The sequence below is a fragment of the Xenopus laevis genome, chromosome 3L, assembly GCF_017654675.1.
Source record: "Xenopus laevis strain J_2021 chromosome 3L, Xenopus_laevis_v10.1, whole genome shotgun sequence".
NCBI lineage: Eukaryota > Metazoa > Chordata > Amphibia > Anura > Pipidae > Xenopus > Xenopus laevis.
The window spans coordinates 14,207,559-14,232,343 of NC_054375.1; the positions used below are offsets into that span (position 1 = coordinate 14,207,559).

A 24,785-nucleotide genomic window follows, 5' to 3' on the forward strand; every position below is an offset into this window, starting at 1 on the left:
CAGCATAGGTATTCCTCTGTACTAAGCCTAATTCAACAGGAACAGTCCCCTTGGTATGCTTTTATGCTTAGTAACACTACAACTATCTCCCATGTTGGAGAGCAGGGTGTTTATTAAACTACAACTCCCAGCTAATAACTAACTTCAATAGCAACAAAAGAGCTACAAGGTTTGTCTACTATATCTGCTATCCCCTAATCTTCCTACCAACAACGGATGATCCATGTGCCGGGTTCCAGTGGTTCCTCGCAGAGCAGACAAAAACTGATCAATATATTGAATTTTCCTGGACTTTCTTTTATTCCAGGATAAGCACAGGTCACACAGATTTCCCTTGAGACAAATAGAATATAATTTTAAAAGGAATATCTTGGCTGTTTACATTAACTTACTGCCACTAGGCAATTGGCACATACAGCTTTATGGTGATTGGCTGCTGCAATCGGTGGCGTAACTACCAGGGGTGCGATGGCCAGGCCCGGACTGGCAATCTGGGGGTTCTGGCAAATGCCAGAGGGGCTGCTATAAGGTCCCATAGAAAGTCAGTATTTAGTGGGCTGGTGGGGGCTGTTTGGGCCTCTGTGTGGGCTGATTGGGCCTCTGTGTACCTGAAATGCCAGGGCCTATTTTAATTCTCAGTCCGGACCTGGCGATGGCACCTGGGTCCACACCCTCTTGGGGCCCACCGGAGCCACGATAATGGATATCGTGGGTGGTTGGGCAGGGGGAGATTGTACAGTGCACGCAATTCATAGGGGGGAGGGCCCAACACGGGGGCCCAGGTGCTCATCCTATACCAGGCCCTGCCGGTGAGTAGTTACGCCACTGGCTGCAATATAAGGAACAAGAAGCCAATCAATTGCCTGAGAGGCACCGCAGTAAATCCCCAAACAACCTTAAGCAGAATGAAGTAATGGCAGGATTGGCAGAAGGAATAAATGGATATAAAGATAAAGGGACGGGGAAGGGCTGAACTGAAAATCCGAGGAATGGGGGAGGGGCACTTGCAAAGTCAAATAAAGTGAATATAGACTTTTTTACAAGCGCGTGGGGTTAATCAATATGTGGCAAAAATATCGCACAACACAAGGTTTCGAGTCATAAAAACATGAAGTAGAATGTTATGGAAGATAAGAGGGATTTGTCTCCGAGGTGTTTAGATAAGAAAGGTACAAGGTGCTGCTTATACACCTACATATGATATATATATTTTATTCAATATATACTTTATTCAATATATATATATATATATATATATATATATATATATATATATATATATATATATATATATATATATATATATATATATATAGTGAATAAATTACCCCCTATTATAAAATATAAGGATATTATAAGTCACTGAGGAGTTTCATGACCATATAAAAGCACGAGGCCGAAGGCAGAGTGTATTTATACAGGTCATGGGACTCCGAGGTTACTTCTAATATCCACATGTTTTCCAACAAGGGGTACTGTTTTACCAATATATGTTGAAATTACTCATTAATTAGGGCCTCATGGGGCCCCCTGTACCTGGGCCCTCCTGCAGCCACAGGGTCTGCTTCCTCTGTAGTTTCGCCCCTGGAAGGAATAGAATAGTATACAGAAGGGCACCCAAAAACACATACACATTATATGGGTAAAAATAGAGAAAGCGCTACACTAAAGGGAGATGGTAGACAGACAGATATAATATAATATAATATAGAGCATATATAGTTGATAGACAGACAGACAGATATAATATATTATAGAGGATTGTTAGTTGATAGACAGACAAATATAATACAATAGAGAGGATATATAGTTGATAGACAGACAGGCAGATTTAATATAATATAGAGGATATATAGTTGATAGACAGACAGGCAGATTTAATATAATATAGAGGATATATAGTTGATAGACAGACAGATATAATATAATATAGAGGATATATAGTTAATAGACAGATTTAATATAATATAGAGGATATATAGTTGACAGACAGACAGATTTAATATAACATAGAGGATATATAGTTGATAGACAGACAGACAGATTTAATATAATATAGAGGATATATAGTTGACAGACAGACAGATTTAATATAATATAGAGGATATATAGTTGATAGACAGACAGATTTAATATAATATAGAGGATATATAGTTGATAGACAGACAGACAGATTTAATATAATATAGAGGATATATAGTTGACAGACAGACAGATTTAATATAATATAGAGGATATATAGTTGACAGACATACAGATTTAATATAATATAGAGGATATATAGTTGATAGACAGACAGATTTAATATAATATAGAGGATATATAGTTGATAGACAGACAGACAGATTTAATATAATATAGAGGATATATAGTTGACAGACAGACAGATTTAATATAATATAGAGGATATATAGTTGACAGACAGACAGATTTAATATAATATAGAGGATATATAGTTGATAGACAGACAGATAGAAGGCAGGGTGCAAAGTGAACTTTTTGATCCATTTGGAGCAGGCCCGGACTGGCAATCTGTGGGTTCTGGCAAATGCCAGAGGGGCTGCTATAAGGTCCCATAGAAAGTCAGTATCTAGTGGGCTGGTGGGGGCTGTTTGGGCCTCTGTGTGGGCTGAGTGGGCCTCTGTAAACCTGAAATGTCAGGGCCTATTTTAATTCTCAGTCCGGACCTGATTTGGAGCAAAGACACCCGAAGCTGCCCCCCAATAATAAAGTGCACTTTTGCCCAAGATCTTTGTAAATGACCCCCTAGAGAGACAGACATTGCCTCCTACTGGGGGGGAAGGATATTTTGCTGCTCCTCCATTGGAAACGAGTCTCCTAAAATCCAACGCCTGGCACTAACAATCAATGACGAGCGGCACAAAGCTCTGATCCATAAGTACAAGCCTTTATCTCAGCTCCAGGGAGGTGAATGGGAACGACATGAATCTTCTCTTGCTAATCACCCCCCTTTCTCTCGCTCTACTGACTATACCCCTCTGCCTCTGAATGGGAAAAAGGTCCCACTTAATGGTTTTTTCCCCAAATCCCTTTTTTCACGGGAGGGTTCCATCTGAAAGCAAAGCTTTGCCCACCGCTGGCACATACAATGCCTTGGGCAGTTCTGAATGGCTGTGCTCTCATCTGGAAACACTGCTTGGGGACAGGAGTTTGTTTTGGGGATTATTTCTCCCCCCGTCCCTCCTCCCCCCTACGGGGCAGGGAAAGCCCTTCTTGTACAATATGTAGCCTAAGGCTGTGTTTAGTGGTTGGAGCTCCTGGGCCAAAAAGAACGGTTTGGCACTACCCATTATTTCTTCCCATTATGTGAAAACCCTTCCTTGAAATGATCTACTGTATCTGCCATTACAATATTACACACAGTCACACACAGGAGAATGCACAACCCTAGGGCACATGGCTATCACTTGCTGTTTTCTTCTTTTTATCCAACGGAGGAAACTCTCTGCTCCCCACCCATCCAAGGTCTCAGCCCAGAGAATGATACAAATGTTTCTTTATGCTCCGGGAAATAAAAACAAGTTGTGGTTAGCTTCCCCCTGAAAATTACCAGCCTTGGTTATGCCTTCCAGGCAGGACAGCTGCATGAGTAGTAGATGTGTATATATATTTGTAGATGGGTTATATTCTGGAATGCCGCCTGTCATGTTACACTTCCCTTTAACTCCATAATGGGAGGAAGGAGTAGTTATGGGGGGTTAGAGTCACCCAGCCCCAAAACACATATATTATTATTATAGAATTCCACAAAGAACCGCACTCCAACTTGTTCTGATGAATAAATTCACATTTTATTGTGTTATAAAATGTGAATTTATTCATCAGAACAAGTTGGAGTACGGTTCTTTGTGGAATTATATATATATATATATATATATATATATATATATATATATATATATATATATATATATATATATATATATATATATATATAGTCATGCGGGCATGGTGAGCCCATATGGGTGCTAAAAGCTATCTTACCTTTTATTTACAAACTCTGGACTCAGTACTCCATAGCGACCAATCAGCATTTAGCTTTCATCAGTCTGCTGCAGGTAGAATACCGGAAGCAATAAGCTGGTTGGTTACTAGGGGTTACAGTTTTTCCCAAGAAAGTCCAGCCCCAAAACACATATATTATTATTATAGAATTCCACAAAGAACCGCACTCCAACTTGTTCTGATGAATAAATTCACATTTTATTGTGTTATAAAATGTGAATTTATTCATCAGAACAAGTTGGAGTACGGTTCTTTGTGGAATTCTATATATATATATATATATATATATATATATATATATATATAGTCATGCGGGCATGGTGAGCCCATATGGGTGCTAAAAGCTATCTTACCTTTTATTTACAAACTCTGGACTCAGTACTCCATAGCGACCAATCAGCATTTAGCTTTCATCAGTCTGCTGCAGGTAGAATACCGGAAGCAATAAGCTGGTTGGTTACTAGGGGTTACAGTTTTTCCCAAGGAAAGTAAAAAAAATCTGTGATTTTTGGTAAAGTTCTCCCATGATATCTCAGCTCTACAATATAATTCAATCCTCACAATTTCCCCCATTCAATAAAACAAAAATGGCAGTCACTTATTCCTTCTCTAGGGGAGGACCAATGGGAAGAGGCTATAGTTAACCTATACCCCTGCTTAATATCACTCAGGGATAGAATGATTCCATTTAAAATGATTCAGCAAATTTATATTACCCCATTATATTACCCCATTGAGGCTCAAAGTTATGGGTAGACTAGACGGAGCCACCAATGTATTCCTCTCCTTTCCAGGAATCAAGTCCTGGAATCCCCGGAGTTTTGCTTATAAGGTATTATAGATGAGGTAGTGCCCTTACAGAAATCCAGAACACTTCTAAGGTCGATCCTTTTCTACGCAAAATAAACTAGTAATTATGAAATGGATGAGCCCCAACCCTCAGTCACTGCAGCAATGGATTGACTTAATTAATGGTACATTACCCCCTTATCAAACTGATGTACAATGCTAGGGGAACACCTGGGAAATTTGGGAAAATATGGGACCCTTGGTTAGACGTCAGCCCTCGTGCATCCCTTCCGGATGATTGATCCATAGAAAGTACTCTGAAATACTTGATGTTCTCTGCTAATTATTTCTTCAAACCACCACTATACATATAAAATAATTGTAAACGAAGCTGAATAAGTGTAAAGCATCTATGTGCTGTTTATTGTTTATTTTTTGTTTTTGTTTAAAATGCAAAATAAAAACCTTTAAAAAAAGTTCTCCCATGAAATATATAACATTGTCATGTGTAGGAATACAATGTGGCATTACTTCCCCTTTAATTGGATTTTTAATCACATTTACTGAGCACGAATGGATTTTACTCTCCAAATTCAGTCCCCAGCCTCAGTGCCCTCCGGACTCAGAATGTGCACCTCCTGTAATATCCTGACGCCTCGATATCCCCCTGCTCAGAGCTGTCTGCACCTCTCCAGAGCAATGTATTAACCTGCCCGGGTACAATGTGCCCTCTGTCCTTCTGCTTCAATCTGCCCCTCACTCTCAGGTGCAGAGAAATGAATCACTACACGAAGGTTAAATTAAAAGCCCAAATCTGAAGTCGCACCTGCTCTGCTCCTATTTACCCAACCCTAAAGGAAACACCCAGCCGCCAAGGAGCAAATTAGAAATGAATTTGGTTTCTTTCCGTTATCAGCGCCAGCTCGAAACTACCAGTGTAGTGAGGGGCATCTGTTATGTCTCTGGGTCTCCATGCCCAGGGGGGGGGGGTCTGTGCACTTGTCAGTCCATGGGGCATAGAAATGTGTACAAAACCCTCCCTCCCCTCTGCTCAGCCCAGTGATGTATTATAAGGATAATGTACCCCCTACTGTAAATGATAAGGATATTAGAAGTCACTGAGGGGTTGTTCTGTGACCATATAAAGGCACAAGGCTGCAGGCTGAGTTATACAGGGAACTCTGAGTATCACTCATGTATTATAAGGGATAATGTACCTCCTACTGTAAATGATAAGGATATTAGAAGTCACTGAGGGGTTGTTCTGTGACCATATAAAGGCACAAGGCTGTAGGCTGAGTTATACAGGGAACTCTGAGTATCACTCTTGTATTATAAGGGATAATGTACCCCCTACTGTAAATGATAAGGATATTAGAAGTCACTGAGGGGGTCTGTGACCATATAAAGGCACAAGGCTGCAGGCTGAGTTATACAGGGAACTCTGAGTATCACTCATGTATTATAAGGGATAATGTACCCCCTACTGTAAATGATAAGGATATTAGAAGTCACTGAGGGGGTCTGTGACCATATAAAGGCACAAGACTGCAGGCTTATAAATATATTAGTTAAGTTGTTCCCAGTTTGGCAAAGAGAAGAAAAATCCAAATGAGGGAGCCGGGAGTAGCTTTCTGGCGTCGGCACAATGGCCTATTCTGCACTCAGGAATGCGGCACAAGGTAATGGATCCGACATCTCCCACTCATAAGAAGATATCCCAAATCTGTCCGTATAAGAAAACTCCTTTATATTGCCTTCACTGCTGGTCCTGACAATTGAAGCAATCCTGAAACCAGCTGGAGAACTGGCTTCTGCTACAATGTTTCACGAGTCAGAACCAGAGAACAGCCAGGGGCAGACCCATTCTGAATCCAATCGCATTCCTGGTCTTACATTATACATTATGTCATGTATATATTATGTATATAAAAACGAAACCCTAATTAGAATCAGGTGTATTTCCCTTTAAGAAGAATGTTTGGGGCTGGTTCTTACTGGACTGGGAAGCTGCTCAGCACTGAATGAAATGAGAATGTTACTGGATCCAGTCTGGGATTTGGGATGAATTCCAACAAGCACGATTTTCTCTGGTATCCAGATTACAGAGTCCATCAATCAGACTACTGATCGGCTGTAAGGCACATTTCCCCTTGATTTATTATGTAACCGGACTTGAAACCATCACTGGTTCTTCCAGCCCAAGCAGAGTATGTGCTACAGACAAACGGACACAGGAACGTCCAAATATCCTGAAATCATTTGCTGTCACTTTTTGTGCCGCTCACAGATAGAGACATATGTTCCCATACAATATCACTGGCCTTAAAGGGGAACTCCACCCAAAATCTGCCATCTGGTTCTGACCCTGCAAACAATGTAGCAGAAGTCAGTTCTACTATAGAGGGGTCATTTCCAAATGCAAGTGTTCAAAGCGCAATTGTGGACGCAACTTGCTATGTGTTTTACCCATAATTCAATTTTCCCCTGGACAGACTGGCCTATTGATGCAACTCACACTGGACCTGGTGGAAGCAACAGGTATCAGAGGTCACAGCTGCGCTCCATTCATCAGAAGGGACAGGATGGACGCACTTGATTTCATTGTTTCAGGAGTCAGAGCCAGCAGTGCACAGATTATAAAGAAACAGACAGACTAGCAGTGGCATAACTAAATGTTACTGGGCCCCATAGCAAGTTCAATAAAGTTTCCCAGAACATTGGTAACAGGGCCAGACCAGGCTGGCCAGGCGCCATAGGCAAACCCGCCCGCCCCCCCCCCGTGTTCGCAAGGAAGAAGGAAGGGGCGAGCGATGGAGGAAGTGAGGTACAAGAACGCAATAGAGGGGAGTGGAGGGAGGAGAATGAGACAGAGGGGAGGGAGAAGAACGCAATGGAGGGGAGTAGCACAAGACAGAGGGGAGGGAGGAGAACGTGACGGAGAGGATGGAGGAAAACGAGAGAGGGGAGGGAGAAGAACGCAATAGAGGAGAGGGAGAACAAGACGGAGGTGAGGGAGAAAAACGCGATGATGGGGAGGGAGAAGAACGCGATGAAGGGAGGAGGACAAGACAGAGGGGATTGAATGCGACAGAGGGGAGGGAGAAGAACGCGATGGAGGGGAGGGAGGCGGAAAAGACAGAGGGGAGAGAACGCGATGGAGGGGAGGGAGAAGAACGTGATGAAGGGAGGAGGACAAGACAGAGGGGATAGAAGGCGATAGAGGGGAGGGAGAAGAACGCGATGGAGGGGAGGGAGGAGGACAAGACAGAGGGGAGAGAACGCGATGGAGGAGAGGGTGACAGGACGGAAGGGAGAGCGATGGAGGGGTGGGTGACAGAGGAAAGGAAGGTGAGTAAGGGGTGCAAACCTGGCTAAGGGTAGGCAGAAGGCAATTTTAGAGGTAGCTGCCTACAGTCCTGGACCCCCCCCTGCAACCACAGGGTCTGCTTCTTCTGTAGTTTCGCCACGCGGCCCACTCTAGCAAGCTTAGATATGTGCATTTATCTATAGATGCTTTTGAGGAAAGAACTTTGGGCCAGGAATAAAACTATGGGTTTCATGTGGGACTGTCACTTAAAGAGACTGTTTTATAGTCAATGAGGAGGGTAAGTGTGTGACACTAGCCGAGTGATTTGGGGAGAGTCCTCTGACACTGGGCGTGTTGTGCAGACTGAGAGCTTCAGTGGGCGCTGCTTAGGGTCCCCAGGAGAATGAGAGGTGCTGGTACCCTGTGCAGAACCTGGTGCCCCCGTGTTTGAGCCCAGGGGAGTCTGCAGGGGTTAATTATGTACAGTGTATGCAGCCCATTCTGGCTTCTTTAACTCTTTCCCTTGAGATCCCGGCTCTGGAAACCCCTGTACAGCCAGACTCTTATGGGTTCAAGGCTGTGTGGGGGTGGGCGAGGGGGGCTCCTGTCATTTGGTTTAGTCCTGGTCGGGTGTAGGGGGGGATGTTAACTCTTAGTGGGAAACAGAGTTTTAGAGGGGGGGGAAGAAAGATAGAGGGAGGGGGAAGAGAAAGAACTAAAAGGGGGAGATGCGGGTGCTGAATATGAGCCATCTCCTGTTAGAGGGGTTCTGGGATTTGTAGTTTAATAACTTCTTTTTAACTACAGTAAAACCCCCGTGTTACATTTTCCATGGGACCAGGAAAAAATTATGTAAAATCCGGGGAAAATTTTGTTTTACTTTGAGATACAATATTTAGTGTGTTAATAACAAGGGTTAACTGTGTTAATGTTACACTTTGGGGGGCAAGTGCAACACTCTCTGTCAGTCACATACACAACCTCAAGCAATAAGTGATTGGTGCAGGACTGTATAAGGGGCAGACTCATTGGAATTGACCATTTACAGGCAGAACCATGGCAAAATAATAACAAATAACATTCATAAAGGAAAAAGAGCAATTTTTGGCAACATCAGGACACAATTTTAAAAACACTACTAAAAATCAGGGAAATGCACCCATTGAAATTAGGGATGCACTGAATTCACTATTTTGGATTCGGCCAAACCCAAATCCTTCGCAAAAGATTCGACCGAATACCGAACCGAATCCTAATTTGCATATGCAAATGGAGGTGGGAAGGGGAAAAGATCTTTTACTTCCTTGTTTTGTGACAAAAAGTCACGCGATTTCCTTCCCCGTCCCTAATTTGCATATGCCAATTCGGATTCAGTTCGGCCGGGCTGAAGGATTCGGCCGAAACCTGCTGAAAAAGGCCGAATCCTGAATTCAGTGCATCCCTAATTGAAATGCATTATAAATTGGTGGGACCACAAATAAATGTAAAATGCAATACTATATGCACCCTGAGTGGCCAAGAAAGGGCTTTATAAATTGGTATTGGAGGAGCACTGGATTATTTTATTTTACCCAAGATTGAGGGCAGCCCTGATGTTTGGACTCGGCCAATGGCATTATCTGTATGGAGTCTGTATGATGTTGGTGTGGGTTTTCACCATCCAGGAAATATTCCTTTACATTGAATGGCTTTACATGAAACTAAACCCAGTATCTGCCCCTAGAGTAGGGCAATTAGACTGCAAGCTCAGCTGGCTAGGGGTACTCCCCCCTGCTGCTTAAGGAAACAAAGTTGTGTTCACGGCTATTTGTGGGGCTCAAGAAGGAGTTTACTATTAAAGGATAAGTAAACCTTAAAAATAAGTGAATGTAAAATCGATGAGGGTGCTACTTTAAGCACTTTTGCAATGTACATTCATTACGGTATGTTTTTTGAATTCCAAGATATTAAGGGATACATGTACTGTTAATATGAATGCATTTTGTTACAACAGAGCCACCTGCTGGTTAATTTCTGACCACCAAGTAGTCAAGGAAGTTGTCAGGAGAAAGAAAGAAGCTGCTCTGATGTTCTTCTACTTAGGAATAAAATTAGAAACCTTTCTCAAATTTTTCCTAAGCAGAAGAACATCAGAGCAGCCTCTTTCTTTCTCCTGACAACTTCCTTGACTGCTTGGTGGTCAGACTGGTGGGAAACTGACCAGCAGGTGGCGCTGTTGTAACAATATTCATTCATATTAACAGCGCATGTATCCCTTAATATCTTGGAATTCAAAAAAACATAAATAATGAATGTACATTGCAAAAGTGCTTAGAATAACAACTTCATCAATTTAACATTCACTTATTTTAAAGTTTACTTATCCTTTAACCCCACCAGCAGATCTTTAATGTGGTTCAGTCTTGTCCATAGGCAATTGGTACCAAACACTTCAGCTCTGACACCCACAGTGGCCAATGTTTACTCGCTGCATTTTACAGACACGTCCATAAAGAAGAGAGAGAACAGCCACTGGGCAAGTGCCATACATTAAGTTTTCCTGTGCACCTGTGCCATAGTATGGGCTAGCAATTTAGGCTATTAAAGGGCAATAATACAATATATACAACATCAAATTAACGAGCATTCTTCCATTTTTTATGCTGTGGCCACTTGGTGGCACTGTTTCATTACAATCTATGGATGATATTTGGTTTGAACTTGATAGAGGTGGGGAATGTTTTAAGCAAAAGAGTGTATTTGCCTACCCCTCTCCCTGCATACTGTACTTTATGGCACCTTCCTCCCATATGTATAAATACAAATATACAGAGAAGGAATGTTCTGGGCACACAATAAGCTATACCCTCATATTGTACTGTCTAAGGGAATCAATATGGCACCTCCCTCCTCCCATATGTATAAATCCAAATATACAGAGAAGGAATGTTCTGGGCACACAATAAGCTATACCCTCATACTGTACTGTCTAAGGGAATCAATATGGCACCTCCTTCCATATGTATAAATACAAATATACAGAGAAGGAATGTTCTGGGCACACAATAAGCTATACCCTCATACTGTACTGTCTAAGGGAATCAATATGGCACCTCCCTCCTCCCATATGTATAAATACAAATATACAGAGAAGGAATGTTCTGGGCACACACTAAGCTATACCCTCATACTGTACTGTCTAAGGGAATCAATATGGCACCTCCTCCCATATGTATAAATACAAATATACAGAGAAGGAATGTTCTGGGCACACAATAAGCTATACCCTCATACTGTACAATATGGCAGCTCTGATGCATATTCTAGATGCTCTTGGCAGGGATTGTAATCCTTTACAGATATTGTTCAACTGCAACTCCCAGCACCCACTGAGAGGCCAGGGCTGTAGAGCAGATAAGGAAGGTAAAATCTAAACGGCTGCCACAGAGATCTGCTCAGAGGCCTGAACTGTGCTGCAATCGTTAAATGTCCCCCAAGGTCTATAAAGTTGGGGGAACATATGTCCCAGATTAGTTGAGAGGCTCTGGAAAGGGGAACCTGTGAAAGCTGAGAGAGGAGAAGCAGGAGAGGAAGAGGAGGGAGGGCGGGAGAGAGGTAGAGGGGAAGGGAGAGCCACGGCACTAATGTGCAGATTGAAAAATCGCTTTTATTAGAGCTGACATCCCACAAGGCTTAGGGAATTACCAATCAAACATTTCTGGCACTCCGGGAAAAATATATGTCTGCAATAGCAACCATGGGGGCTTCTCGCTTTAACCCTGCGGCTGCCAAATGCCTTATTTTCTTATCCAGCGGGATGTAAACCAAATTACCATGGCGACACCACCCAGGCCGCAATGGGTTAACAAAGCACTTAACCTCTCTCACATGTCCACGGGCGTTGAGATGTCTAGTGTTCCACTACAAGAGTCTCGGGATGAGAAAGGGTTAAACGGGCACATCCAGACTGTAGGGCTCAGGAAAGCAAAGACATAACAACGTTTCTATTGTGTTTTTCTTATTGTACAATGGAAAGAAAATAGGGGGGGGAAAAAGTCACCAAAGTGTAAAAGTTTTCATATATTTCAGTGTCGAGAGGAGAATACGCCCCCTACTGGCTCAGGTAGAGATGTTACACATCACGGAGCTCCATAGAAAGGACAGAGGACACCAAGGGGACTTTGGGGGGGTTGTTATTCTTTATAAGGGACAAGAGCAGCACCCATAGCTGTAATGATAATAGTGCCAAACAGGAGCTGCTACATTAGTGCTTCTCAAACAGGGCACCCATTGCACTGACGCTGTCTCTTTAAGTTATAAACAGGGCATTCTGATGTCACAACCTGCCATTTATACAGATTACAGCTCATAAGAACAGAGCTGCAGGAAAAGCAGTTAGCTAACGTCCAGCGTAACAGTTTCCGTAGAAAGGTCACTTACAGCATGCAAAGTGCAGAAACCTGGTGCAAACTGCCATGTGCTTGCACTTTGCACCCTGTATGCTAAACCAAATGTAAAAACAGACGTGCAGGAGGGGGTGGCACATAGGTGTCCCCTTTCTAATTCTGCACCCCAATGTGCTCCTGCCCTTGCTCCAGGGCCAATAAGAAACAATTGCTTAGATGTTTCTGCTACCTGTGACTTTATCAGGTTTAACCCAGATGTGTGGGCAGATATCAGCCAAAAAACTGCCTCAAAAACATTCCAACCCCATCCACCTTAAAGGGATACTGTCATGGAAAAACATGTTTTTTTCAGTTAATAGTGCTGCTCCAGCAGAATTCTGCACTGGAATCCATTTTTTAAATGAGCAAACAGATTTATTTATATTCAATTTTGAAATCCGACGTGAGGCTAGGCATATTGTCAGTTTCCCAGCTGCGCCCAGTCATGTGACTTGTGCTCTGATAAAATTCAATCACTCTTTACTGCTGTACTGCAAGTTGTCACCCCCTCCTTCCCCCCCCCAGCAGCCTTACAACAGAACAATGGGAAGGTAACCAGATGGCAGCTCCCTAACAAGATAACAGCTCCCTGGTAGATATAAGAACAGCACTCAATAGTAAAATCCAAGTCCCACTGAGGCTGCTTCAGTTACATTACGTAGGAGAAATAACAGCCTGCCAGAAAGTAGTTCCATCCTAAAGTGCACAAGTCACATAACTGAGGCAGCTGGCAAACTGACAATATGTCTAGCCCCACGTCAGATTTCAAAATTGAATATTAAAAAATCTGAATTGGATTTCAGTGCAGAATTCTGCTGGAGCAGCACTATTAACTGATGTGTTGTTTCCCCATGACATTATCCCTTTAAAAGAAAGCCTTCTCCCTTCACTGCTGTAGAACTGTCTGTGCAACAGTGAAGGGTCTCAGTAGACTAGTCAAGCCTCGTAACCAAGGTGTCTGACCCTAGCAACCTGAAAGCAAAATATATATATATATATATATATATATATATATATATATATATATATATATATATATATATATATATATATATATACTTTAAGCTGAAGAGAAGCAGAATGGGGAGGTAGATAATGCAGAGCAGATGAGGCGCTCGGCTCTATAGACCAGCTCCATCTGTAACAGACTTGAAATTGCTTTGAAGGCGAACTCCACTTTCATCTCAGTTCCAGACAAATCCCTGCAGCAGATTAAAAACCATTAAATTATCAGTAACAGTCACATACGGACCCTGACGAATATTACGGCCTGATTCAGTCACTCAATAGGCCACACCCCCCCCCAAACAAAGTGAAAAGGTTCACAGAGAAACCAACCAAATTAATGAAGACAAGTGAAGGTTTTGCCTACTTAAGGGCCACTGGTGCAATGAAGTGCTCATGTTTTGGATATAATATATATATATATATTTGTTTGTATATAATATATATATCTGTATTTAGCGGGTAGCATGGGGCATAGGATGGCTAGAAATGTAGGAAGGCCTGGGCCTCCGGTGCAGGTGGGATGATGGGAGTTGCAGGTCAGCATCACTTAAGCCATTGGTCAGTATTTACCCCAATGTGGAAACTATAGTTTAAGTCGTCTACAGTTGGAATGTTTTAATTAAAGGGGAACTAAGCCCCCTGTTTAGATTGTGTATTGCTTCCCATAGCCAGTGGCAACCAAGTGAAATCTAGCTCCGCCTAGAGGAAGCCTAGAAGGTAGGTTTGGGCAGCAGTGGGTTAAGTCTAGTGATGGACGAATTTGTCAGGTTTCGAAATGGGCACCGGCATCAAAGTTGACTAAATTCTCAAAATTTTCGCTGCAAACACGAGAGAACGCAGGAATTCGCCGCAAATTTGTGCCTGGCGAATTAATTTACCCATCACTAGTTAGGTGTACTGTACTTGGCATAGGGCTGCTTATCATACAAAATTAAAGGGGAAGTTCACTTTTACATATTTGGCCCATTATTAGACATTTTTGCGAATTGCTTTTTTTTTTATTTGCCTTCATCAAGATCCACAAAGAAAGATGAAGCAAAGCCTGAACTTGATTGGATGAATGTTACAACTGGACCTTTGATCTGGTGCACAAGCCACTTGCCTTTAGGTGTGACTGTCCCTTTAAGATGTAAGAAGGCTAAGGATCTGCATGTGAATGGCCCCTATTCTTCTTTATGTAGAAAGCGACTTGCGCTGCCCGGAGGCAGATGGTATTAGTGCGATGTCATGTCTGGGTCGGCTGATTATTTCTAGGAAAAGGCGCTGGTGTTTTCTTGGTGTCGTATTTGGGTTCCGCCGGTGTTTTCCCTCTGACACCCGAGCCGGGATACTGGATATTTCCAACACTCGCTCAGGCCGAGCTGTCACTTCCCTGTCACTCTGATTGACACGGGGCTGTCCTTACTAGCGGAGGGGCCCCTGGCAAAATAACCAGTGTGGGGCCCCATTATTTAGAATTCAGCCTGCAGCTTTCCAGATGTTATTGAACTAAACCTCCCAGCTTCAGCTCTAAGGTATTAAAGGGTGTTAGACAATTCTGATTAGAATATATATAATATACTGTATATACTATACACATTATCCCATAGTTACAGCTCCAGGTGAGTTGCTCTTTACTGTCCTCAAATAAGTAGTGACGTCCAGTAGTATAAAGGTTGGTTCAAGTGCATCACCAACAGGTAGCGGCCCATATTTGTGTTTAAACTACCTGCACTAATCCCACCCATTGGGCCATAACCAGTTCCTGCCCTGCAGAGCTTACACTTACACATAACTGGCTGCTGGTTCTGCTGCTTCAGAAAAGGCCCATAACACCGGTGCTTCTATACAGCTCATGGATTGCTCCTATACAAAATGATCCATTCTAGCAATAATAATTTTTGTCTCTGATGTCATTATGGTTTTTATGACATCAATGGTAGGATCAATGGGATTTGCTGCACTAGAACTGTCTGGATGTTTGCCAGAGGCCAATAAAGGTGCCTGAGCAATGGCCAATAAAGGTGCCAGAGCAGGGACCAATAAAGGTGCTGAGCAGGGGCCAAAAAGGTGCCCGTGCAGGGGCCAATAAAGGTGCCCGAGCAGGGGCCAATAGAGGTACCTGAGCAGGGGCCAATAAAGGTGCTGAGTAGGGGCCAATAAAGGTGCCCGTGCAGGGGCCAATAGAGGGGCCCATACATGGATTGATAAAAGCAGGTTTATGATCTGGTGGGACAGAGTTGGGAAACTTTATTGGCCCCTGTATTGGACCATGTATGGGGCCTTCCGACAGCTTGCCTGATCAGTATCTATCTGAGAATCAGATCCCTATTGGTCAGGTTAGAAGATCCTAAGGATCATGATACCCCATTGGAAAGAACAAATAACATTACAATGGCACCGCCCAGTTTAGCCCTCAGTACTGCCCCTGCCAATTAAGCACCAGATTCATAAATACCCCCGGCGAGTTTCTGGACGCAGTTCTTCAACCACATCCCACCTCGGCAGAATTGAATAACAAGCCGCTGAGTCAGAAAATCTATTTATCCAATAAATTTTCAAATGTCTTCCCTAATCACATGTATCCCGGCCCAAAGAACCTCCAGCACAGATGTCTCATCTTTTTCACTGCTCCCCGGCCTCTCTTAAATCTCAGCAGTGGCCTCCTCTATAGTCCAGCTCTGACCTCAATCATATAATTCATCCACTCACTGCCCCAGAGACCCCCAGCCCTGCTTGCAAACCACACTCACTGCACTCAGGACTCTTCCACTGGATCAGCACATTAGCTCACAGGCCCAGGAGATTAAAGGGAACATATTCCTATATCTGTTCTTTGAAAGGAGAATGCCTAGGCTGATATTGTATCGCTGTACAGGTTATGAGCAAACTTAGGGACTGTTCCTGCTGAATTGTGCTTAATACAGGGGAATACCTATGCTGCCATAGTTTTATGGGATCTCTCTGTACAGACTATGAACAAACTTAGGGGACTGTTCCTGCTGAATTGTGCTTAGTACAAGGAATACCTATGCTGCTATAGTTGTATGGGATCTCTCTGTACAGACTATGAGCAAACTTAGGGGGCTGTTCCTGCTGAATTGTGCTTAGTACAGAGGAATACCTATGCTGCCATAGTTTTATGGGATCTCTCTATACAGACTATGAGCAAACACTAGAATTTCTTTCCATGGAAACATCCTCCCTGCCCCATTCAGCTGCCCCCCCCCCATTCTGGATCCTTGAAAGGAAGATACAGGAGCTAATAAAGAAGCTTATGGCAAACCAGCCCGAGAGACCATGGATACATGTGACACAATGAATCTCAGACACAGACAGGTGACAATTCGTACAACCTGCCAGGTGCACCCCAATCTGCGCCACAGTTACTATACGCCAGGTGCACCCCCCATACAAAAAGTGACATCTGCTGGTGAATAGACTGGAGAGCTATTGGATCAGAGAGAGTTTGGAGATTTCACAGAAATGCAGCGGCACCTTCCAACAAGTAGGAGCTACTAATGTGCCTGTGTAACATGAGCCGGACAGCTTTCCTGCTTAGCTATGGGCCCCTCTAATCTTTGGCCCTGTGTAATGCACACTATTACAATACATTATTAGTGCAGACAGGGGAATCAATACTCCAATAAATGAATATACACATCAGCAACTCTGTATTAAGAGATACAGAAGGAACGAGTTTCCTGCCCTACAGAGCTAACAATCCAACCACAGATTAATGGGATATATATATACTTGTTCTGGTTTCCACCCACAGTCCACATTCCTAGGCCTCACCAGCCTCTGGGCCCTTATCTTTTACCTTTAATCATTAATCGTGTTTAGAGGGTTTATCAGAATAATCACAGCTGTACAAGCCTAATCCTCACCCAGCAAACAAGATAACGGCACTATCAGATGGGAACTGCACATGGGGATTTGGGGGTTAAATTGCAGGATGGGTTCTCTTGCCTTGCAACCTTTGTTAGTGACTGTTCCTGCTGAATTGTGCTTAGTACAGGGGAATACCTATGCTGCCATAGTTTTATGGGATCTCTCTGTACAGACTATGAGCAAACTTAGGGGACTGTTCCTGCTGAATTGTGCTTAGTACAGGGAATACCTATGCTGCCATAGTTTTATGGGATCTCTCTGTACAGGCTATGAACAAACTTATGGGGCTGTTCCTGCTGAATTGTGCTTAGTACAGAGGAATACCTATGTTGGCACTAATTATATTGCAGGTTGCATTGCAACAACAACAACTGGAAACCCACAGACAGAAGAGAGTTGGGTGGTATGCAGCCCTCCGAAATGTTGCTGAATTACAACTCCCAGCACCCAGACAAGCAGCAGGTTGGATTATGTGTCTGGGCAGCACATCATTCCCCTTTCCTTTTAAAAGATCTGATGGAAGGGGCGTAATCTCCCAGGGAAGTCTGATGACGACGCACAGCCCCCTGGTGCAGAGCTAAGGATATTGGGGGAGGGGAGGGTTTCAGCGTGCACAGTCTGTTACCCATTAGGTTGCACCTTTACAATGTCTTGCACGTTCCCCAAAGCTCTGAGACTGATAAGGAGAATTTCAGAATTTCAATACAATGAGAGCCATGGGCAGCAGAACCCTGTCCATACAAGGGCCCCTATTGATGTAGAAGGCCAGGCTATCATACCATTATATGGACTCACTAGGGGAGATAGGGCTGTACAGTCTGGAATCCCTCTCTTTCACATACACTGAGATTACTGGGAAGATCAAAGCTCAGATTAAGATCTGAACTAACAGCTTTCCTTAATGGTCCAGGTAGGGGAATGTCCTTGGCCCCTTGCATAACAGGGCCTCCTGGAACACAAGGTACGAAAAGTAGCAGATATAATTATAGGTGTTACTATTACTATCTCGCCCTTCCGTCACCAACTTACCCAACTTTAACCATCTTGCCCTACTGTCACCTACTTACCCTAGTTTAACCATCTTGCCGTACTGTCACCTTACTAACCCAATTTTAACCAACTTACCCAACTTTAACCATCTTGCCCAACTGTCACCTTACTTACCCAACTTTAACCATCTTACCCAACTTTAACCATCTTGCCCTACTGTCACCTTACTTGCCCAACTTCAACCATCTTGTCCTACTGTCACCTTACTTGCCCAACTTTAACCATCTTGCCCTACTGTCACCTTACTAACTTTAACTATCCTTTAACCATCTTGCCCTACTGTCACCTTACTTACCCAACTTTAACCATCTTGCCCTACTGTCACCTTACTAACGCTAGTTTAACCATCTTGCCCTACTGTCATCTTACTTTAATAATGCCAGTGACCGGTGGGCACAACCTAACTATATGTTGAGTTAAGTGGTATGAGCAGCTGTAATGCAAATCAATTGCAGGTCCAGGTAGGTTACTCTCTTCTTTTAAACCAGCAGTAGGTTGCACCTGACTGGTGAGTAAGGGTCTCGTCTAGACATAAAACCCTAGGAAATCCCTTGTCTTGGATAGGCTAATTTTGATTGGCTGCTGGAATGCCAATGCTAGCTGGCCAATCATCATTTGTCAATAACCCACAGGGCAGTAACGGAATCATCTCCATTGAAATGCTACACCAGGGCATCACCTGCATAATGGCACCCAACTCACTTGTGTCCAGATGCAGAATCCAAAACTAATTTGATTTCTGTACAAAAACTTTTAACTTCAAATAGTAATATAGCAGGGGACCCAAATCAGTGGAGGGGGCCCAGCCTGAAAGGCCAGTTAGGGGGAGATTTGGGGTGAGTGTTTATTTGTACCCTGGGTACCCCTGGAACTATAGCAGGATGACTGTTACCCCAATGTTTCTATATATCTGTAACCTTGTTATGAGCTAAGGGGTCCAGTCTGAAGGCCAGTTAGGGGGAGATTTGGGGTGAGTGTTTATTTGTGCCCTGGGTACTCCTGGAACTATAGCAGGGTGACTGTTACCCCAATGTTTCTCTATATCTGTAACCTTGTTATGAGCTAAGGGGGCTCAGTCTGAAGGCCAGTTAGGGGTAATTTCGGGTGAGTACTTATTTGTGCCCTGGGTACTCCTGGAACTATAGCAGGGTGACTGTTACCCCAATATTTCTATAAATATTTAACCTTGTTATGAGCTAAGGGGGAGAATGCTGGACCACAAAGGGAGGGGGGCATGAATCCAAAAAGGCTGGAACTTTCTGCGGAGCTCAGTTAGCCACCCCCACCCCCCAATTTCTCCATAATGAACACAGGGATTACAAACTACAAAGTCTCCTACTGATCTGACACAAGGTTTACAGACCCATCACACAGACTTGGATGCTGCAGAACCTCTTTTTGGACACAGCTTCCACTATTGCTAATGCTAAAATTCCCAAAGGCTTCCAGAGGCGGTGAGCAAAGAGCACTTACAGATCCACTACAATACAAATAAATAAATAGCAATATATGATTGTTTCAGGCTGAATAACAGGAACGCCTATGCGGACTGTACAGGGAGATACTCAGCACCGCTATTGAGATAACCCCACCCACAAGCCTTTTGTTTAAGCGAATCAGATGGAATAGAGGCACAAAGATAAATTATTATATTATAAATAACAAATAACTGTCCCTACTCCCGCAAAACTGCAATGAGGGCCCCGTGTCAGTATAAACTATAGGGGCCCCTAAGGCTTACTGAAAGTAAGAGGCTCCATACTGATTTATACAGCGACGTTCATGTGCCCCATTGCAGGAGATTAATGAAATCACTGCAGTTGGTCGCACTTAAACAGGGGGGGATCACTGGGACCCTGTAATGCGGAAAAAGTGCCACAAAGTGAGATGGGGTAATAGAGGTACATCTGCTAACTGTTCTGCACAGGAAAGTTCTGTCTGTTCCCCTGTAGAGGGATTTTGGTTTAACCCTTGCCCAGTCCTACTGCTGAAACATGCAGGTTTAAACCAGTGGAGGGGGGGAGGTTATAAAGAGGGAGCAGGTTTGGCATGGCAGGGGTTAAGGGCAATACTTATCTTTCTGAAGTTGGGGTACTGTGGCCCTAAGAAACATTTGGGAGGTAAGGGATAAGGAATGAAGGGTTAAGTCAATCCTCAGTGTATAGTTGTGTTTAGGGGTGCTGGGAATGTGTGGCCCCCACAGCTGTGGCTGTAACATGAATATTAACACACACACTAATTCAACAGTTAAAGAGTTTCCGGCACAGTCAGAGCGATAAAGTTGCAGTTGTACAATGCGATTATTAATGATTAACCCCTGTGCTGCTGGGGGACTTACCTGCATAGTCTCCTCCGCTGGGGAATGAAGAGAAGAATGAAGGCTGGAGGACACCTGTCGCTGCCAAGTGATGATATTCCTGCGATTTAGTCGCAGTTGGAGGGCAGACGTCGTTGTTTCAGCGCAAGTGAAGTGTATGGGGATATTGTACAACTCCCTGCTCCCCAGGATTCCGCAAAAAACTCGCGCTACTTTCCCTTTTGTCTAGAGAAATTGACCAGAAGTTCTTGCAGTTTCTGGGGGTCGGCTGAAGCCTGGGGGTCGCCTGAAGCCCCTCACAGCCGCCGGGGAAGTTGAATCACTAGTCGCAGCTTGTGTGGATCGGTCGGTGAATAAAGTGCAATTATTATGTGAGGGTCACAGATGCTGAAGTCTCCTGAGAACTAGTGTTGGGCCCCGGGCTGTGAGTGTGGCCCCTGGATGTTGCAGCTAAAGTCCCTGCTTTGCGATGCTCTAAGTCCCAGACCTGTTAGTCCCTGAGTCACACTGAGCTGCGGCTCCGAGTTATGAGCGTATAGGGGCCGGCGCATGGGAGACCCGCCTCTCCTCCTTACGCCCGCCTCTTGTAGCAGTGACTCCGCCCACAGCCCGGGGGAGACTGGAAGAGACTAGTGGAACAGGGAGTCATGGAAGGAGGGTCGCAGGGAGTAGGGAGACTAGAGAGTGGGACGGGCAGTGCTTGGGGTGACATTGTGGGACACAGTTATGGATTGGGGGACAGAGGGGGGTAACTAAAGGGGAAGCAGCAGGAGGGGCCCAGTAAGGCCCTAATTAATGAGCAATGTAAATATATCTTGGTAAAATAGATCAATTTAGTTATTTTTTATTTAATGTTATAGATTACATTTTCTGGGGTGGGGGGCACAGTAACACCTGGTTACACCACTGGATCATGAGACTGACGGATGGGAGAGTAGAATGACCAATAAGGGGGTACAGGGGTGCGCAGAATGGGGGCTGGAGTCTAATCCACGAGAGAGAGCAGAGTGATGGATATGGGGGTGCAGTGGTGTTGGGGGGCAGAGTGATGGATATGGGGGGCAGTGGTGTTGGGGGGCAGAGTGATGGATATGGGGGGCAGTGGTGTTGGGGGGCAGTGTGATGGATATGGGGGGACAGTGGTGTTGGGGGGACCATGGTGTTGGGGGCAGAGTGATGGATATGGGGGGCAGTGGTATTTGGGACAGAGTGATGGATATGGGGGACAGAGTGATGGATATGGGGGTGCAGTGGTGTTGGGGGGCAGAGTGATGGATATGGGGGGACAGTGGTGTTGGGGGGCAGAGTGATGGATATGGGGGTGCAGTGGTGTTGGGGGGCAGAGTGATGGATATGGGGGGACAGTGGTGTTGGGGGGCAGAGTGATGGATATGGGGGTGCAGTGGTGTTGGGGGGCAGAGTGATGGATATGGGGGGACAGTGGTGTTGGGGGCAGAGTGATGGATATCGGGGTGCAGTGGTGTTGGGGGGCAGAGTGATGGACGGGGCAGGAATAGAATTGAGAGGTAGAGATTGATGAACAGGAAGAAGGAGAGAGTGGGATTGGGGGAAAGTGTGAGACTGAGGGAGAGGAATGGATGTGGGGGTACAGTGGGGAGCTGGAGCTTAGTGATGGTTGGGGAAGAATAGGACTAGGCTATGAAGTGGGAATTAGGGACATTGATAATGGGGGGAAGAGTGAGACAGAGAACAGGCGGAAGTGGGACATAAAGTTATTAGTGGGGAGGAGACATTACATTAGGGGGGATGAGGATTCTGTATGTACCACTCACATTACCCTCTGCCTGGGCAGGAGATACATCTACACCAGGTCTGAACTGAGTTTCAAAATAGGCCCTGGGATTTCAGCTACACAGAGACCCAAACAGCACCTCCCCAGCCCAATAAATAGTGACTGTCTATGGCAACTTACAGCAGCTCCTTTGGCATTTGCCAGAACCCACAGATTGCCAGTCCGGGCCTGATCTGCACTTACACCCCGACCTCTCAATCCTGTGACTCTGTTTTGGGGTGTCTGGAAGCACATGCAAAGTTCTATTCCTCAGTGACACCACAATCCTACAACTGTACAGGCATGGGATACATTATCCTGATACTTGTTATCCAGAAAGCTCCAAATTACGGAGTTCGTCTCCCATAGACTTCATTGTATCCAAATTTCAAAAAAATATTTCCATTTTCTTTGCAATACTAAAACTGTACCTCTAAACTGAGATATCATTCATCTTTACCAGCCTATAGGGTTTAATTAATACTGTATTTACATGATTCTATAGGATCCAAATAACGGAAAGATCCGTTATATGGGAAAAACCCAGGTCGCAAACATTCTGAATAACGTCTCATACCTGTATTTGTTATGGGGGGGGGGGATCTGTTCTTTCTGGCCCTGCTACTAGAATACTATCCGGTTGCTGGGGGTCACTGACCCTGGTAACCAAAAAAAAAAGTTATAGCGGCCTTTTAAATGGTTTTGGTGTTTCTTGCTTGATAGTAATCTCCTTTATCTCTCGGTCCATATAACAGTGAGTGGAACTGGGTGAGAAATACACTATATAATGCCTGGCATTGGCATTGAAGATAAAAACCTGTGATATCTGTGATGGGATCTCTTTATACAATCAGTAAGCGATTTCCTCTCTTTATCTGGTTCTCTTTCCTGCACTTTATTTGCCCTTTATAAGTGATATCGGAGTGTATTTATTAACTTGCTGATTAATGTCGGATCATTTCCTACACTCAGGCGGCACTGGGACTGATCCCAATCTGACACTTGTTGCTGGAATTCCTTCTGAACATGTTGACCTGTATAGGTGAAATATACACCAATCTACTGGGTGCAGATATACATCGATTTACTGGGTGCAGAAATACACCAATCATGTACTGGGTGTAGAAATACACAGATATACTGGTTGCAGATATATATACACAGATATACTGGGTGCAGAAATACACTGATGGATCTACTGGGTATTATCTCTACTGGGTCCAGATATACACTGATCTACCGGCTGCAGAAATTCAATGATCTACTGGGAGCAGATAATACTGGGTGCAGAAATAAACTGGTGTGTCTACTGGGTGCAGGTATACACAGATATACTGGGTACAAATATACAAAGATATACTGGGTGCAGAAATACACAGATATACTGGGTACAGAAATGCACTTATCTACTGGGTGCAGATCTACTGGGTGCAGATACAGTATACACAGATATACTGGGTGCAAATATACACAGATGTACTGGGTGCAGAAATACACAGATATACTGGGTGCAGAAATGCACTGATCTACTGGGTGCAGATCTACTGGGTGCAGAAATACACAGATATACTGGGTGCAGAAATGCACTGATCTACTGGGTGCAGATCTACTGGGTGCAGATATACACAGATATACTGGGTGGAGATATACACTGATCTACTAGGTGCCGTGCAGATAATACTGGTTGCAGAAATACACAGATGGATCTACTGGGTGCAGATATACACCGATCTACTGGGTGCAGAAATACACAGATCTACTGGGTGCAGAAATACACAGATCTACTGGGTGCAGAAATACACCGATATACTGGGTGCAGAAATGCGCAGCTATACTGGGTGCAGATATACTAGGTGCAGATATACTGGGTGCAAATATACACAGATATTCTGGGTGCAGCTATACTGGGTGCAGAAATACACAAATATACTGGGTGCAGAAATGCGCAGCTATACTGGGTGCAGATATACGCAGATATAATGGGTGCAGATATACTGGGTGCAGAAATGTGCAGATATACTGGGTGCAGATATACACAGATACCAATACTCATTGGACAGGCAGTCTGGACCCTGTCAGAACACCCTGGTGGTGCGCTGGACTGGAAGTGTGGGACCCACCATTTGTGAATGATTATCAGCTGAACTGGAAGTGTACCACCAGGTGCACCGACAGGGCCCCATGAACCCTTTAAAA

General features: G+C 44.1%; 1 protein-coding gene across 1 annotated transcript in view; it reads right to left on the reverse strand.

Annotated features, from left to right (window-relative positions):
• Positions 1–21,319, reverse strand: part of wnt5b.L (Wnt family member 5B L homeolog) — a 78,638-nt gene extending 57,319 nt beyond the window's left edge. Inside the window, exon 1 of the mRNA XM_018241175.2 lies at positions 20,819–21,319. Coding sequence (XP_018096664.1) covers positions 20,819–20,824 — 6 coding nt within the window. The 5' untranslated portion in view covers positions 20,825–21,319. The remainder of the gene's footprint in view (positions 1–20,818) is intronic.
• Between the last annotated feature and the right edge of the window lie 3,466 nt (positions 21,320–24,785).